The sequence below is a fragment of the Pterocles gutturalis genome, unplaced genomic scaffold (assembly GCF_000699245.1).
Source record: "Pterocles gutturalis isolate BGI_N339 unplaced genomic scaffold, ASM69924v1 scaffold31501, whole genome shotgun sequence".
In the NCBI taxonomy this organism is placed as follows: domain Eukaryota; kingdom Metazoa; phylum Chordata; class Aves; order Pterocliformes; family Pteroclidae; genus Pterocles; species Pterocles gutturalis.
Genome location: NW_010101421.1, coordinates 1 through 17,894, shown reverse-complemented (window position 1 = coordinate 17,894; position 17,894 = coordinate 1). Strand labels below are relative to the sequence as shown.

Below are 17,894 nucleotides of genomic sequence, written 5' to 3'. Positions count from 1 at the left end.
CCGTAGCACCGTAACTTCTCATTGGTAGGGAGTTCTGGCTAAAGCTGTTAGTTTATTCTTGCTTTGCCATCCCTGTTCTGTCTCCAGCCCTTGGAGTGGTAGAAAGAGTCCTTCCTCTTCATCAGCTACAGGAATGGCCTCTGTTGTTTTCACACAAGAGCTTGGGAGGTGCAGTTCCATCAGAATGAACCAAATGAAACATCGTCCATTCAGTGTGGAGCAGTTGTTCAGTTCATTTCTGCTCACTCTATCTTTTGCTCCATAAAAAAAAAAAGAAACAACCCAAAAAAAAAAACAAACCCCCAAAAAACCAAACATGGAAGCCCTGATGTGTGGATTTTAGCAGAACAGGGATAGGAGAGCTAGGGAATGAAGTCCTGCACCTCTAGACCTCTTTCTCACCTGTTTCTCATACTAGCAGCCAGATCTGCACGCACACACGTAGGAAGTAACATTAGTGTTCCTTATTGCTTTTTAACAGCTCAGAGCCACTGTGGTGGCTCTGGGAGGCATCGTGAGGTCTGCGCAGAGGTCACTCGGTTGTGAGCGAGAGTAGCACCATGACTGTAATGCCTGTACACAGGAGCAGAATCTGCTGCAGGGAATTCCTGGGAAAGAAAAAGCAAAATCAGGGAGAGCCACAGACCAATCCCAACAGGCAGCAGCATAGAGGCTCACAAATGGTTTATTCTTTGCCCTTCCAAATCTACCACAACGAGAACACAACAGCTGTATGAAGCCGCCAGCACAGCTGAGAAGACTCTTCCCCAGCACCCCAAGCAAAGAAGTTGTCTATAAACTGACAGGTATTTGTTCCACTCAGCTGCAAGGCCCAACTTCAGGTTTCAAAATCCACTTGGAAGTGGTTCAGTCATGCAGCCACCCAGGTATATATTCATTCCTGTCTCTCTCACAAGAGAACCAGCACTTGTGCAGCATGTTCACAGGTACTTTAGAGACCTCATCCAGCTAACAACTACAGTTATGAACATTTTTTTTAAAAGCTGATGAATTTTACCATTCTTTTAGCACCTTCTCAGGTTAATGGTGGATTGCAGTGACCATGCACCTACCACTGCTGCATACTCTGCTAGCAGCTCTGTCAGTACAAGAAGTTACCAACCCAAAAGCAAGCTCCCAACTGGTCATTAATATTTCTCCACCACGTGGAGATATGACAGTGGAGCTGGTTTTTGAGCACTTCCTTAACTATTTAAGTTAAAGTGAACTAGGTGAGCCAAGGCTTCTTATTTAAACTACTGGAGTTACCTGTCTCACTACGACTGAAACAGGAGGGAACATTCAGGGGCAGCTCTGCCAGCAGATCTGAGAGGGCCTTTACTGGGGTACAGCTGGATTTGGACCTGCTACAGACTTAATCAGGCTACAAGAAACTAGAATAACATAGATGAGGGGAGGCCAAATATACCAGAATATATATACCAGTGTAGAAGAGAGATGACTGAGGTGGGATACAATAACAGGCTATGAAATGCTGAATGATAAAGAGAAGAAAACTAATTTTTTCTACTCACACAGCGGCATCTAACCAAAATTAATAAGCAAGAGGCTAAAAAACAATAAGAAGCATCATTTAACACAGTGCAGTGAAACTATGCAAACTTGCTGCCAAAGGGAGATGGCAGAAGCCCAAAGTAACGGATAGGGTCAAAAAGGGATGAGAGAAGCATGTGAAGGACAGGTTCACGTGTGCTTATCAGACACACACACACCTCTGTGGGACCCTGGTTCAGACAGTCCCTAAGCCAGCACATGCCAGAAGCTGACAAGACAGAGTGGGGAACAGGTCACCTTACTGGACAAGTTTCTGAGCAACCTGCTCCAGCTGGTCTGGTACCGCGCTAACACAATCTTTGGGACTGACCCAGCTGAAGGTTCTCATGTTTTATCGGGTCTTTGTAGTCCCATAAATGCAATAGCTAGCACAGCAGTCTATCTAGATTCCAGCCTTCCCCGTGGGATTTGGAAAGCTGGCATTCATGTGCTCCCAGAACAGGCACGGGGAAGGGTTATATCCCTGCTCCCTGGCAGTAAGAATTGCTGCAGCAGAACAGGAGGGAGCACTTACCAAGGATTCTTTTCCTCCAGGAGATCAGGCACAACATTTACCAAGGCAATATACAGAAATCCTCCAGAAGTGAAAGGGAGGATCCAGGCTACTGTTTCCCCTGAACAAATACAGAAAGCTGTTGTTATTGCTGAGCCAAAGCCACGGGAGAGAACAGAGAAGGGAAAGAAGATATGCACATGGGGACGATAGGCAACCCCCCCCACTGCTACAGAGGCTCCAGGGAGCCTTACCTGCGCCTTTTGGAGACTGAGCACATATTGCAAAGCTGGCTCCTAGAATCCCCCCCAGAGCTGTGGAAAGCTGCATCTTGGCTGCACTCCAGCGGTCAAAGCCAGCCCTAAGTAGGATTGCAAAGTCTCCCACCTAAGAAAACCAAGATCTGAAAGTTAATGAATATGAACATCCTCAGTCACAAAGGCCATCTGTAGCAAGACCAGTGCTTCAGGACTGCTTCTCATTTCCCATGTTGCCAGTCTCCCAGAGAGAGCAGCTTTCAAAGGGACTAGAAAATGTTAACCAGACCCAGTCCTCTTCTTAGTAGATGAAGCACCCTTGTAACCCCTCATGATGGCAGGATACAAAGCCCCTCTCACCTCATGTGGGATTTCGTGCAGGAGAATGGCCATTGTAGTCAGGAACCCAACCTGTAGCAGAGGAGAGAACATAATTAGGGAACAGTCCCCCAGCTCTGAGATGAGACTGATCAGCACATCAAGCCCCTTTCTCGAAGTTAAGACTTGTTACTCAGAGTCTAGAACTATTCAAGAAAAGGATAGATGAGCTAACCCTTCCCTAATGCCAGTACAAATGACTACCATGTCCCAAGTTTGAAGCAGCTCTGCATCAGAGTGTCAGGATAGGGAAACTTCCAGAAAATAGGAGTGAACTCCTCATATCTTTGGGGATTTTTTACATGTTGCGTCACAACTGAGAAGAGGCCTCTCCAGTTCAGTACACAGCTGGTGTAACCTTACCTTTCTGCTGACCAGGAAGCTGGCTGCTACTGCCAGGCCGTGTGTGAAGTTATCAATGGTGTTGGCCAGCAGATTGAGGTATCCACTAATCTGCAAAGAGAAGGAAGAGCCTCTGATAAAGGAAGGGACATAACAAGATAAAAGAAAGCACATGGCTTAGACCCAGGTCATACAGAGTCACGGTCTGTCATGGTCTTCTTCTAGTGAAGATCTTAAACGATGTCAGTGCTCAGGTAACAAATTAAAAACTATGTTCAGTTTTATAGTAAACTAAGTTTCAGGGTAGGCGAGTATTGTCTGAGATTAGGATAACGGTCTTACGCAAATGACAAAGAGCTCTAGAAACAGAAAAAGAGAAAGGAAAAGGAAGAAAGCCAAAATGCAAGAATATATTTGATTTTCTAAATCAAACTAATTTTAGGTAACACTGATTAATTTACACGGGTGACTGGCTTCAAATATGACCTGACCTTGTTTTCCAGTCATGTACTTTAATATCCAACTGTTCAATATCTCCTCTTCAAAAGCTGGCAAGAACAATGCAACAGAAGAAATGCTGCTGAAAATCACTTTTTATAACTAAACTAATCTTCAAGCATTGTACTAAAAAAGCTTGGTTGTGGGTTTGCTTTCCCTTAACAAAGAATAAAAAGAGAAGATAGTGATGACAGTCACCAAAAAAACACCTACTAGAAGGCGAGATAGCATGTATATGCATTTGCATATAAACACATTTCTTAAAATTCTAAGCATAAAGCAGCTTCCTTCCTCACAAGTCCATCTCCATGTTAAACTTCCCTATCATGCTAACTATGGTCATTTCCAGACAAATTCTGAGTAGTTGACCTAAAGCAATTTATGAGGGTACTACCCCAGGTCTTTTGCTCACAGGTTTTGGGTTTTTTTTCCATCAGATTTAACACAAACTACTGGGTGTGGGTCTTGAGATACTGCAGTTCACTACACAGCACTGCAGTTTAAATTATTATCAAACCAGGTGTTAGGCAATATTTCAGGCTGTCTCTGGACTGCAAGAGCTAAGCTCCGATATAGGGTAGCATCCAGTGAGTGGAGAGGAGAGACTCTCTAGAAACTGTGAGGCATTAACATCTTTCTTCACCATAGCATCAAATGCCAAAGTTCAGCCGGAAGAACACAAGTGCTGATGGGTTTCATGAGCTCTTTTTGGTATTATGCTCTTCCCTGTTTCTATCAAACTCTACTTGGGGCATCTTTTCTTCCTGCCATCCGTATGCCACAGCTTAGGTGGAGCTTTCTGTGAAGTCTCTCTCTCCAAAGCATCACCTTTCTGCAGGGCACTTCTACTGCACAATCCCAGGACATCTTTAGAGGCTCTAAACTCCTTTTAAAAGTGCACTGATGATTAAATATGAAAATGAAGAATTAAGGAAAGCCTAACTACAGATCAAATTTAAGTAACAATCTCAGTAAAATCTCCACAATGGATGCAGAAGTTCCATGCATATTTTTGTGAGAAGGGGAACACAAAGGGATGCGTGCAGGCAGACCCATTAACACAGCAGTTTTACTTCTCATTCCTCATTTTCTAAGATGACTGTCTAAAATTTCTCCTTTTTTATGTTATTGCATTTTCCCCACAGGCTAGTAATAATTATTCACATAAGTTTTACACAAAAATGCTTTCCCATACCACTGTACAGGGAAAAAATAGACTTCATGATTAAAACATTATGACTTTTTCTTGTCACTGGCTTGGGCAAAAGCTGTCACTGAAAGCAGCAAAGCCTTCAGGTGCTCAGAAATAAACTGGGCTGATTTGACAGTTATGAGCCTCTGACATTTACATTCTGTGAATTCCTAATAGGATGTTCTCATTGCTCACAAAGAGCACAGCCAGATGAAGTGTTTATGTTCATGCTTCAGAATTAATGTCACTGTGCAATAAAACATACCTCTACAAATCAGCAAGGACCCCATGTGCCACAGAGAAAAAGAAAGAATAAGCAAGGCAAAAGTACTCTACAATGCTTTTACTTGTTCAGGGAATAAAAACTGCAATGCAGGACACAACTGATCCACGTTTGGGTGCAAAGGAAGCTTCCCACCTGCAGTTTTCAAGCTAGGACAAATTATTGCAGCAGCAGCTACAGAGCAGAAGTTCTAACATATACAGGCAAAGGATGACTGATTACAGCTTACTAACTGTTAAGCCCCGAAGGGTTTTTTGTTTGTTTAAACAGTATTTTTCCCTTTTAGTTTTCCGGGGGAAGAAAAAAAAAAAAGTTACTGAGTGACCAGTAGAACCAAAGAAGCCTGGCTTGCTACGGCTTTCTCTCTTTTCCTTGCAAGCACCTACTTTGCTCACTTCCAGCAACACAGTTTCCCTGCACGTCCCTTCCCCACCCTGCACCTCCTGACAGCCACTTCCCCACCAGGCAGGGGCAGCCAGACCTTCACCTCCTGATCTACCAGCCAGGTGGACCCACCAAGCAGCATCTAGCATCTAGGTTCTGCCAGAGTTTTTCAACAGGGCATTACTTTGCATTCCTCCTCTACCACCATGCTGATTTTTATGGTACTTGCATAAGTTTGATAAGCCTCAGGACTTACATCCTCTCTTGAACTCAAGTAAAATTAATTAGGGGTTCAAAAGGTATTGAAAATGAAGGGCAGAACAGATGGACAGACAGATGGAATGACTGCTTATGTTGTTGCCTAAGGAAACAGGCTAACAATGCAGAAATATCTTGGTAGTTTTGGTAATTTCCCACCTACCAGAAAGACTATTAAAATATTCAGATTGTATGCTCAGAAGGTAGAAAGTTAAAACTACACACGTTAACTCATTAGTTTCTATTTCTTGCGTACTGACAACAGTCTATAAGACTGAACAGACATGTAAGGATTTTAAAGCTAGAAGGGTTCTCCGTGGTTGTCTAGATAGATCTTCTACATAGCACAACCGAAAGAATCTCATTCCATTTCTGCACAAAGCCCATGGTTTCTCAAGCTATAGTGTATTTTGTAGAAGGAAGCTTAAATCACAATTTAAAGCCCACAAGTGACATAGAATCTACTATGTCTTTAAGGTAAGTTGGTCCACTGGCAAGTTACCCACAGTTACAGAGCTGCCTTCAATTTCTAGTCTGCTACTGTTTGGTAAATGGCTTCAACTATCCAAACTTAGTCATGCCTCTTACATGGGTATTTGTATGCTCGAAGTCACCCCTGATCTGTCATGTCTACAGAGCTGAAGACTAAAGAAAGCCACTTCTTATCATGTACTGCAAACCTACGCTAATTATTCCAGCTCTTTCCTGACCCCTTTACAAATTATCTGTAGTATTTTGGATATTGTGAATAACACAACTGGAAAAACTCCGACAGCTGTTTCATTACTGCTATATAGAAAGAGCATCATTGCCTCTTCTCTTACATACTATTTCCAACTCACCCATCCTCCTGGCTGCAGCATCGTAATGGTAGAATGTGTTCAAACAATTTCCTACTGTGATTCTCACACTTTTTTCCAAGGCATTGACTTCCTGCAAACGTCCTTATCTTGTATATATGATCTGCATCCTTTCTTAATTTATTCCTTAATAGTTGCATGTATCAAAACATGTTAAAAATGTGTCTCTTTTGAAGAATTTCCTCAGTTTAGCCAGTATCACTGACCTCATGCAGTCACAATGTGCCATTTAAGTAATATAGTAGTATCTGCAAATGTGAAGATATACTGTTTTTATAAATAATTACTTAGAAAAATCATAAACCACCAGTGAACAGATTTGAGGGGGGCTGCACTAATCCAGCCCCTGTGTATTTTATAGAATAACTGATTTTTTAATACAGCTAACATTAGCAAAGTTGATTTCATGAAGTACTAATTTTATTATAATGTGAGAGAAAGTTACATTTGGTAGACATTTGCCAGTCTCATTGGCTTTATCAAACAACCATATGGCCAAATAAAAGGCAGGGAAAAACATCTGGTTGACAAGAATTTATCTTCCATAAGATCATATAAATTAGCATTAATGACATAATTATTTTTCACATTAGGACCAGACCGTGAGCAATTGTGTCCCCCACCAGTGTTTCATTTCTACTTGAAATCAGTAGTAGACTAACCATCCTCTGAGTTTCTATTTCCTTATATAAGCCTTTATAAAATAATGGCACAATGTTTCATAACCCAGCAGTACAGGTTACTTCACCACTACCACCTCTAGAAACACCAGTGTGGCCCCTTGCAGTTTGTGCAGTGTTCTCCATGGATTACACAAATGTGACAGGTACCAAAATACCCAGTGACCTCAGCATATCTTTCACATTGTGTAGTAAGAGCTATAAAGTTACCGAAAAACAGATTTAAAATAGAAAAAGACTGACAAGCTTCTGACTGACCGCATATCCAGGTTTGGGATAGTTCATGCAACCACACTTTCTGTTCATAGTAACTCTCCTACAATCCTGCACATTTTATGGGCTTTAAAACCCAAATTATAGGCTCTCCTTTGCCCAAGTGGTTGTTTACTCTCTTGCTTGTAATGTTCACTCAGATGGGGGTTTCCATAGTGCAAAGATAGTAACACGAAACTGAAAGCAAAGCCAATCTAAAGGTTAGCCACTGCCCAGTGGTACAGTACTCCTCTTCCCTCCTCCACCTCCAGTCCTGGGAGCTTGCTGATCTCCCTTATCCCCGCACTACAGGCTGCTGTCCACACGCCAAGCTGACTGAAGAAGTTGAGTCAGGAGAGAAATAAACCTATGGGGGGCAGGGAGGAAAGGAAAAAGAAAAGAAAAAGCAAATTCTTTGCCTGTTTAGCTCCCCGAATAGGCTCATGGTGAGGTCCAGTACAAAGGAAGTGATGGGAAATACAGGTTTGGAGGCAGAAGTGGACAAGAAGCCCTTTTTGGCAGCAGATAAACTGCTAATCTGAGAAACTGAACTTCTTAGTTTCACAGCTTCAACTGTCAAAACGTTTCCAAAAAGTGTCTTAAAAGGAAACTGCAGCTCACAATTGCTACAATGCAGGCACTAGAGAACAGAGAAATCAAGGTACAAAAATTTAAGCAAATAAAGATATAATTACTATAAGATATAGAGTAACAAACGTGAAAGTACTGTACTTTGGCCTCCAGATTCAGCCAAAACACACATCATCAGACTTATGCCTTCACAACAATGACTTTGCCTCTTTTGCATAAGCTGCAGTGCAGATTTTCGCCAAGTCTGCTATTTTGTCCCTGCTGTGACTTGGACAGACATTTTGACAGAGCAAAATTAAGCACAACTCACTCAAACACCAAGTTCCTCACTCAGGCACAGTTCTTTCCACAGGCAACTCATCCTCCTGACTGAATTTTAAAATATGTGCCCTTAAAACATAAGGTGTGAAGGTCAGTTTGTGGGTCTCTTACCTTGATTCTGTTGGCTGTTGGACAAGACCGGAGCGAAGAGCCATTGCACTGAGTTGAACCTGTTCCTGCTCTTTGGGGTTGGCCTGCCACTTTGGGCAGGGGGTAGCCACTTCCATTGGGAATCTTTCCAGCTGGTGCTTTGGAACCACAGCCCTAAATTAAGGGAAAACAACTTGCACTGCCTTGTTGTCAGTGATGAATGATCATGAATCAGGGTCAGAAATCACATCTTCACCCTCAAACCTTTTGTCTGTACAATGCAAATCAGCAACTTTGGCACCCCAGCTTAGTAACAACAACTGCCAGAAATGAGACAGACTTCAGAGAGCATTGTGACATCTGCACCGTGAGACAAGAACAAAGACTTCCCTAATCACCAAGAGAAGGAAAGCAGAACGAGAGCGGAGGAACTGGAGTGACACCCCCTTGGCATGAGCCAGGTACCACTAGAAACATGAGGGACTGAGCCTGCCTGCCACTCCTGCTGGCAGCTGCTGCCCAGAGAAATACAGCTCCATCCGGGCAGGGGATGGGGGAAAAAGAGTCTTCTTGCTCTCCCTAGTGCATCAGAATAACTAAGCCTAGAGAATTATTCTTATAGCTGAGATTGTCAGCTTCCAAACAACTAAATGTTCATCTCAGATTTCAGTCTCTCTGTAAATGAGAAGATTAGGTTCCTTTCAGACTTTAAAGTCAATGTAACACCCAATTGCTCTCATGCAGTGCCTGACCTGCAGTTCCACCTCTCCAAAGTCATGGTACAGCAAGGGCTGAACTAGCTATGGGAGCTGCTGCTAGCAGTTGTGCAGATGTCCGAGAACTCGCCGCTCTTGTCTATCTCGGAACTACCTTCTGGTGCCTCTGTCTGCATTGCCCCTTTGCAGCTGGGTGACTCTCCTCTGAACCATTACTTACTATTACCTGGCCACCCATAAACCCCTTCTACCATACAGAGTTACCCAAACAAATGCCAGGTCCAGGCCATACCCAAGAAGAGGGGGCAGTGAGGAACACCCTCCAGAGGAAGGTGGCCTTCTCTTTCCTGACTGAGGACCCAGAAGGGGAACGAGTCACGATTGCTCAGTGGAACACGCACCAGCAAGCTGTCATTCCTCAAAGCTTACTTGAGCAACAGTCTCATCTGTAGAGTGCTCCAGCTCCCAGTCCCCGTAAAGGGGAGCTCTCTTTTACACATACCACATCAAGAATAAAACCAGCCCAGAGGTGAGAAATCTCAGCTAAAACCACAAAACCAAAGCCTGGAGATGAAACACCTTCTTCTAGAGCCCTGCAAAGAAGTGGCAAAAGGCTCCCAAAGGCCACTGACAAGCTACTCACAGCTCCAGGATCATTTTCTGAGCCTGTCAGACAGGGCAGATGAGGTATTTAGCACAGTGCTCCAAACATAACAGCACTCCCTCCCCTCTGGCTGATGACTTACCACACCAGGGCACTCCTCTTCTTTCTCTAGGAAGATCTTCTCTAGCACCAGGAAGGTCAGAAAACCAATGATCACCCAGAGACCCAGAAGCTTCTGCTGCTGAAAGCTCTGCCCTTCTCCTGGGGGACAAGAGAGAAATCGTCATGTCACTATCATGTACACAGTGTTTCCCACATGTGAACCCACCCAGCCGCAGACAGTTTAATCAGCAGTTCCAAGAAAAAAAAAAAAAAAAAAAGGCAGTGGAAACACCTCCATATCTGAGGGACATATCTCACAGCAAATTAGTGTAACCTGCTCATTCTTGATCTAACAGATATCCTCATCTCAGGACACTCAGAGTGAGAGCCCCCAGTCCTTTTGCTTCACTAGTACAATCCAGAATATTTCCTGACAACACCAGGAATTTCTCTGAGCTCCAGAGGCAAGTGAGGATGACATCAAAAAAAATCCTGCAGTTGTATCTACTGAGCAGCAAGCCCTGACATGAAATCTGCCGTTAGTGGAGCTACACTCACCTTCCCCTTTCTGCCACACCTGGGCAAGTTATTAAGCCCTAAGCTATAAACTTTCTTTTCAATTACAGCCAAGCTTCTTAGATAATCATCCATTCAGCCTGGCTGCAGAAACAGAGATTGCATTGCAGTGGAAGAACAGAATGACTCTGTAATGACGCTTACATGGGTCATGGAAACCTTTCTGCTTCAGGACAGTCTGGCAGAAGCAAACAAGCCAGAGTAGGAAGGCAGAGTCATTTGGGAAAGGGGGGGGGGGGGAGGGGAAGGACAGTAGGTTCTGCTGGCAGTGCCAGAGCCATGAGGAAGAAGAGGACCAAAGGCCCAGAAGATTTCAAATCCCAGGACATAGGTGCAAGGAAGTCTGGGAAACATAGGGCATCTTTTTCCTTCTCTCACATTTTCAACACGAAAATGATTTATCAGTTTCTCAACAGGTAGGATGCAGCAGCACTTGCCTTCAATGCTATCAGTTTGCTGAAGCAGAGAAATACAATCACGACAGGTTTCAACAACCCTGGTTATCTGAGGGGTGAAGGAGATACGCCGATACCACAAGCTCTATCCCAACCCAAACAGTGTTCAGTTCACTGGCCAACACAGGTTTCTGTCACCTGCATTTCCTTTTTCTCCCCCTGCCACCCCCCCCCCCCCATTACTTACTTCTCCTTGAGCAAAGATTGAGAGCACAACACATTTGGGCTCCTGTAGATCAAAGTACCCAGTGGAGGGGCCCCACTTAGTTCCAAGAAGTAGGAGTAATGCTGTTATAGGGACAGATTTATAGACAAGATGCATCTGATGGGGCAGAATCCCCACCTGAGGTGGTGCACGTGTTCATGTACCAGACCACACACGCATTCATAACATCCCATCAGGTTAAAGAAGCATTCTCTTTTCTTACAGAAAGCAAAATTAACAGATTTACAGGAGCCCAGGGCAAGATAGGAAAAGTTGACAGACAAATCCATTGCAAGTTACTAAACATAAAGAAACCATGGCCAACTCAGGAAGCCTCCAATCTCAAAATCTTTGGACGACCGCAGAGTACAAAGATTAAGTATTATATGTGGTTTTATTGTTCTTATATCCTTTCCTAGGCATTCGCTTTTACACATTGTTTGAAAGAGAATAGCAGCCTAGACCAGTTTTTGGACTGACCCACCCTTGCTGGTCTTGTGTTTTCAAGATGGAACAGACTCAAAAAATGTAGCAGTAGGCATAGCATGGACTGCTTCTAGGCACATAAGGCTTTCATACCTGTCGTTGCACTACATGTGTAAGCCCAGGCTTCAGGAAGCAGGTGCAGAAACACATTCCCCAGTAGTCCACCAATAGCAAAACTCAACAACTGCTTCAAACGCTGTGATCCAGCTAAAACAAAAACAGAAACCTGATCATAACTCAGCTGGGAGCCAAAACATCTCCAGCTGAGATTTTGCACAGAGACCTAAATTGGAAGCATTTGCAAAGCAAGACTTCAAAGGAGAGCACAAAACAAATAGCTGGAGTGCTAGAAAAAGTCCTTGCACCACTTGGCTGGGAAAGCAGCATGTGGCGGGGTCCTGAACCAAGCAGAGTGCAAAACTTGTTGTACAAGCTCCATCCAGGGCTTGCATGTGTCTGAGGACTCCCTATCAAATTGGCAGGTATGGACCAAAGCACTGGAAATGGACCGTCTATTGTAAAGGACAGCATTTCTGTGACAAGGTCCTGTTCATCACTGTGCCGTCCAGTCACAGCCCAGGACTTGTGGCTTCAGAAAGGCTAACGCAGGTAGCAGGCTTACCTTCTGACCGCAGAGCAGCTCCTGTCTCAAACGGGATCACCAGTAAGGGGAAGACCCCACTCAGCCCCACCATGAACGAACCGATGAGGGAACAGATCCAGGCATCCAGCCGCTCGCTGCTGAAAAGGTTTCCCCAGGACTCTGCCTCCTTCTCGCACAGAGGACCAGAACCAGCAGCAACATGACTCCTTGGGAGCTGCTGAGCTTCACAGGCCACGATCAGAAACAAGGAGAGTGTCCCATCAAGCAGAAGCTTTTGTTTTGTCATCGCTAAGTGGTCTCAGCCAGGCTGGCCGATCTCTGAAAAAAGCAGGAAAGAGCAGTTCTGAGAGTGTGCCCGAGACTCCCTCCCACTATCCCGGAGGAAGGGCCTTGGTCACTCCATCCCCTCCCTCAGCATCTTGGCACAGGTACGTATCCCTGTGAGGAACATCTGAAACTCTTCCTGATTTCAATGCAGCACTAAAGGACAGAGAGGCTGTTTGTTTTCAGGTGTATGAAACTGCACATGAGATATCTCATAAAAGAGTCTGGCTTCCAGCATCTCCCCTCAGGTGTACTGGACAAAGACTCAAAGTATCCTTGTCCTTGCCCTTCAGTGTCCCAAAGCTTCAGAGAAAGGTATTGACCAGATGCTACCAGATAAGTCTTCTCTTTGCCATGGAACAGCATCCATATAACAAATTAGGATGCAAGACAGGCAACAGAACAGAGGTCCATATAATCATGATGGTGAACAGGGGTAGATTATTCACCACCTTTTTAGATGTAAGTGCTAACAACCATCACGTGAAGCCAGTGAGGGTCAGCTTCAAAACAAACAAATGTGACTCTTCACCGGCAGGTCACTTGTGTGGCAGTACTTCTCCAAAAGTGATGGAAAATTTTACATGGATTCCACAAGACTGGACAAGTACTAGAAAGACAAGTCTATTGAGATTGTTCATGGTTAGACAGCTCACATTAGGCTCAAGAAATCCCCTTATCTGAAAGGAGCTGGCAGCTGGAAGGGTATTTGGAAAATATATATATATCTCCTATTTTTACTAGGATAGTGGGTTAGATGGTGTCTTAGTCAAAATCAGCACAGCTGTTACTAAGAACTCTCCAGTCACAAGAAAAACTGGAGAGAAGCAGGCATGTTAGAAGAGGATAATAAAGATAATTACACTCTCATTGGCAAACAGGAAAGGAAAGCAATGAGTACTAATTCTCCTTCAGTCTCCAGAAGAAAAAGTTAAATGTGACAAGCAAAACTGATTTGGAAACAGGAGAAAGAGTGGGTTAGAAAAGAACGGCTTAACAAATCTTCACAAGACAGCTGTAGATTGAGGGAGTAACAGCATTCACCTGAAAGCAGGTAAGAAACCAAAGCAAACTCTGAAGTGTTAGTGACCATCTGGAAATTGACAGGAATATGGGAAGGCCACAGAAGGCTGGAGAAGCATCATGCCTCACCTACCTTGATAAAAAGAAAAAAAAAAAAAAGGTGGGAGAAGACTTAAGAAGTTACAGACCAGTAACTTCAATCTTCTGAAAGATTCTTGATCAACTTAAATGATCAGTGTGCAGTTACCTACAAGATAAGAAAGTGATAAAGATAGCAAAGCATTAAGTAACAGCCAGACAGAAAGGGGCTTGAAATTATCAAGACAACATCCAGGGTGTTGGAACCGATCTAAGGGCTTGCTGCAGCTGAAAAGGGCAGTGTTGCCCCTTGTCTGGCACCCCCACCCCTCACGAAGCATCCCCTCCCCATGCTCATGCCTGACTCCGTGGGTGAGCACAGTCAGAACAAACTAGCAGGAAGAACTTTTTTTTGAAGGCTTGGCCCTTTTCCAGTTTCAGTCCCTGAACTAAATCACTGCAGAAGGAAGGGCCAGCTGCAGTGAGCAACCAAAAAGAAAACTAAAGGACAGGGACCCACGGCTCCCATGAAGGACAACAATGAGCTCCAAGCACAGGGACCATGGACATCAGGAGCACAGAGGCTGCAAGAAGGAACCAGTGAAGACAGTGGCTTGGCTGGCTGTGGAAGAACCACTAAAACTTTTCATGGCAAGATAATGTCTGATCAATTGTAAACTCTACTGACCCATAGAAAACCTAACACTTTTGTTTTTTTTATAAGAAAAAAAAAATCCCTTAACATAGCAAGTTCAAACCAGCTCAGGATTTTGTGGCATCTTATTGCAGTGTTTTGATCTGGCTGCAGGGACCCTAGACCTATAGCATACTATCAAACCAACCTCAGTAAAGATCAGTAAAAAACAGCATACTAGGGAAAAAAAATCAAATGGACATGACAAAACAGTAACTCCAACATGCCAGAAAAATTATGCAGGCATGCATTACATTGATTCAGAAATTAATTCCAAGCCAGCAACATAAGCCTGCTGCAAACTAGGCAAATGACATCCTGGGGCATATTAGCAGCGACACTGTAGGTGTGACAGAAGCAGTGGTTCCATTCCACTCCACACAAGGGAGACTTTAGCTGGCAGACTGCACCCAGCCTCACATATTCTTTATAAAACAGATGCAAAAATCAGAGACATTCCAATGGAAAGAAACAAAAACTACAATGTAGAAAGCATGACCTGGAAAAAATGACCGAAGGACCTGGATGTGTTTAGTCTTAAAAAGATAACACTGAAGGGAACAGAACAGTCTGCATACATTAAGTCAGAAGAAAGGGGGAAAGTGCTCAACTGTTCTTCCAGATTGTAGCATCGGCTCAAATGGAAAACAAGATTAGGCCTGGACATGAAGAAACCAATGTACATAGTGCCAAAGTGTTGATGTTCTGATAACAGGTTATCTATAATGCAAAATCACCAGCACTGTTTTTGAGAAAAAGCACACCTGATGCACATGCTATTTCATTGCAAAGACTAGATGCCTTCTTGAAGTTCACCCAGCCCTACACCTGTGATTCAGGTAAGCTGGTGAGATCTTAAAATGTTAGCTATCCCTAAGTGAACAGCTTCTTCTGTCCCAAGTACTCATGCAGGCTGAAGCCATCAGCCACAGAGGCATCTGCGCAGGGAGGTGACGGGACTCTTCCAATTACACCAGCCACAGCCTTCTCTCTGCTCACTAGCTGCTGCATAACACCCTGCAGCTAGAGAATTTCCTGCTTTACAACAGACAGGCACCCCTTCCAACCCCAGAGCGGGCCTGACGGAGGTCCTCTTCCTTCATGACAGGATTAGACCTAGAAAATGACTGAGAACAGCTCCTTTGTGAGGAACAGAGCAAAAAAATCAGGATTTATACAACCACCTTATGCCTATGAAGAGGCAACAAACACACACAGCAAAACGACTGCTCTCCACAGCTTGGCAAGGATGGGAGGTGGCACAAACTGGCCTCTGCTGCAACGCTGTCGTCACAGCTTTTGAGAATTAGTCTGGAAAAGTAATCACTGCAATTGATCCAACAACTCCGTTTGTTCCATCTTGTTCTCCACGCTCACAGCCCGCATCTGCCCCAAGGAACACGTGAAAGGGTCTTTGAGGCTAAGTGACCAAAATCCTGGAGAGAGGCAGTAGCACACAGGACAAAGGGCATACCCAGGGCTCTGAAAACAGGCTGCATACCTGGCTTCGTGCCCTTCTTCCAGCAGCAAAGGGGACCACGTTCCTCCCAAAAGGGATGGTGTTGGACAACAAATGGGCATAAAAAGGTAGAAAACTGACTAGCCTAATTCACATTTCTGTCAGTCAGCTTTCTGTGGCTCACGGGTCTTTCTTCTCTTGCCACTCACACAAGGCAAAAACAGAACATTTCTTTATACCTGTGCTGCCTGACCATCATTGCCTTGTGGCTCAAGAACATCACCATATCTCATGCAATAAATTCCTGATGCTTACAAAATATCTATGAGGAACTTGGTGCATCATAAAGGACACACCTGAACTGATCTTTGTGCCCAGCTAATTATTTAGAGCATATTCCCAGCACTTGCTTCTTCCTAACATATCATAACCTCTTGCTCTGAAAAATGCACTTTTTATCTCTACAGCTCCTTTGCTTCTCTAGCTCATTAGTACATGCTCCTCATAAGACATTAAGTTTACTTAATGTTTGTGAAGTGTCTAAATTCAAATTGTCTGCTCCTACAACAAATATTTAATAGGAAGAAAAGGAGCAATCAAGATGTAGTCCTAGGAAAAAAAAAGCTCAAGAGATAAAATAATACCCTGCCACCACAGTTTGCAGAAGGTAGAAGAAGTCTTTACCTACCTATAATTTTAGACAACAGCATCTGTTTTAGGAACCCTGCTAGAGAAGGTCTTGAGAAATTTCTAGAGAAAGGACCTGCAGGTTCTCAGGGAAGTTTGTGGTCACCACGAGGCAGAGGCATAACCAGGTTTACAGAGATGTGTTTTTCTCAAGAAAGGTATATGACTTATTTAGGAACATTGCACTGGAGATAAATAGCCAGTGCATCATTTACTCATCAGTTTTGACAACAACACTGTTTGGGATCACAGCTCCCAGCTGTGCTGGATCAGAACCTGGTCACCATTACCATGGGCTGCACTCTCCTGAGCAACATGTGTTCTGTGCAGGCCTCCGAGACGAGCATTCAGGTGTCACGTCTGCTCAGCTCCTTCTGCAACAGCCTCAGGACTGGAGTAACTGTGAGGTCTTCCCAGCTCAGGAAGATGAAACAAATGAGAACTTGCCATTTACACACCCCTGAGTGGGGGCAGGAGGAGGCTGCACACCAAGCCAGGAGCAGAGGTCCTGCTGTCCTCCCGGGACCTCCCCAACGTCACAGCACTGACTGAGCAGTGCCTGAGAAAACATGGACAAAACTTAAATGCCAAGGCAAAAACCTATTGGAAAAGAGAAAATAAAATACCGACACGACAACGATTCCTGTAGCAACTCGCCTCCTCCCCTCCTAGACACTCTGCCTTTTCAGACCACACAGCTTCATCTCTGTCTCAGCACAATTGCTCATCGCCACACAATGACACTTTAGATGATGTTGGAGGAAAAAAATGAAAAGGCTTTTTTAAAAAATGTTTTCCCTGGAAGCCAGTTGCCTGGTCTTACAGTTGCAAAAGAGTACCGCATGGAATGGAAAAAAGTTATTTTCCAGGGAGGAAGCATAATTTTCAGCCAAAAAATTCTCCACAAGCCACCTCCCTCCATTAGCCCTGTGGAGAGCTCTGAATTCCTCCTGGAAGCCCTGACCTTGGCAGAGGCATAAAAGATCTCCAGTCCAACCCCAGCACTCCCTGCTCTATCAATCTCTGCCCATTCTCTAGGGAATACACTGCTCGGCTGGGACCCTTCCCCTTTCCTCCACCCCCACATAAAAAAAGCACTTTGCGCAGAGACTCGCATTTCTGCAAATCGCATTTCTGCAAATTACGCACATCGCAGCACACACAGCTAAAAGGTGGAGATGCATAGGATTAAGAACAATGAGGTACCGCAGATCAGAAGGGATTACAGACCCTGGGCAAACCTCAGAGCTGGCAAGGAAGGCAGTCAAAACGCTGACAGAACACTACCATAGTTCGGGAGACAGCAACTCCTTCCCCATCCTACTCAGAGGGAAGTGTGGGGATCAGACAGCGGTGTTCAGCCCTCGGGGCTGGGTGGGATGCCTCCCCTGTCCGCGCAGCCCAGGCAGAGCCCGCGCAGAACTGCC

The 17,894-nt window shown here is 44.4% G+C and overlaps 1 protein-coding gene across 1 annotated transcript; it reads right to left on the bottom strand.

Moving 5' to 3' along the window:
- Nucleotides 1-316: 316 nt before the first annotated feature.
- Nucleotides 317-12,488, bottom strand: SLC39A13 (solute carrier family 39 (zinc transporter), member 13). The gene is made up of 9 exons (XM_010083417.1): nucleotides 12,221-12,488; nucleotides 11,692-11,805; nucleotides 9,917-10,035; nucleotides 8,476-8,628; nucleotides 3,067-3,156; nucleotides 2,686-2,736; nucleotides 2,323-2,455; nucleotides 2,090-2,189; nucleotides 317-608 (listed from the first exon to the last, which is right to left on the bottom strand). Exons 1-9 carry the CDS (start codon nucleotides 12,486-12,488, stop codon nucleotides 533-535), a joined length of 1,104 nt encoding a protein of 367 aa, XP_010081719.1. The 3' UTR covers nucleotides 317-532.
- Nucleotides 12,489-17,894: the final 5,406 nt, after the last annotated feature.

Bases quoted from the DNA above. Each gene is read 5' to 3' on its own strand.
- SLC39A13 (XM_010083417.1), bottom strand. From the start codon at position 12,488: ATGACAAAACAAAAGCTTCTGCTTGATGGGACACTCTCCTTGTTTCTG. The intron at 8,629-9,916 runs GTAAGTCATCAG...CCCTTAATTTAG, and splicing joins AAGAGGAGTGCCCTGGTGTG to GGCTGTGGTTCCAAAGCACC. The intron at 2,456-2,685 runs GTGAGAGGGGCT...TGGTTTTCTTAG, and splicing joins TGCACGAAATCCCACATGAG to GTGGGAGACTTTGCAATCCT.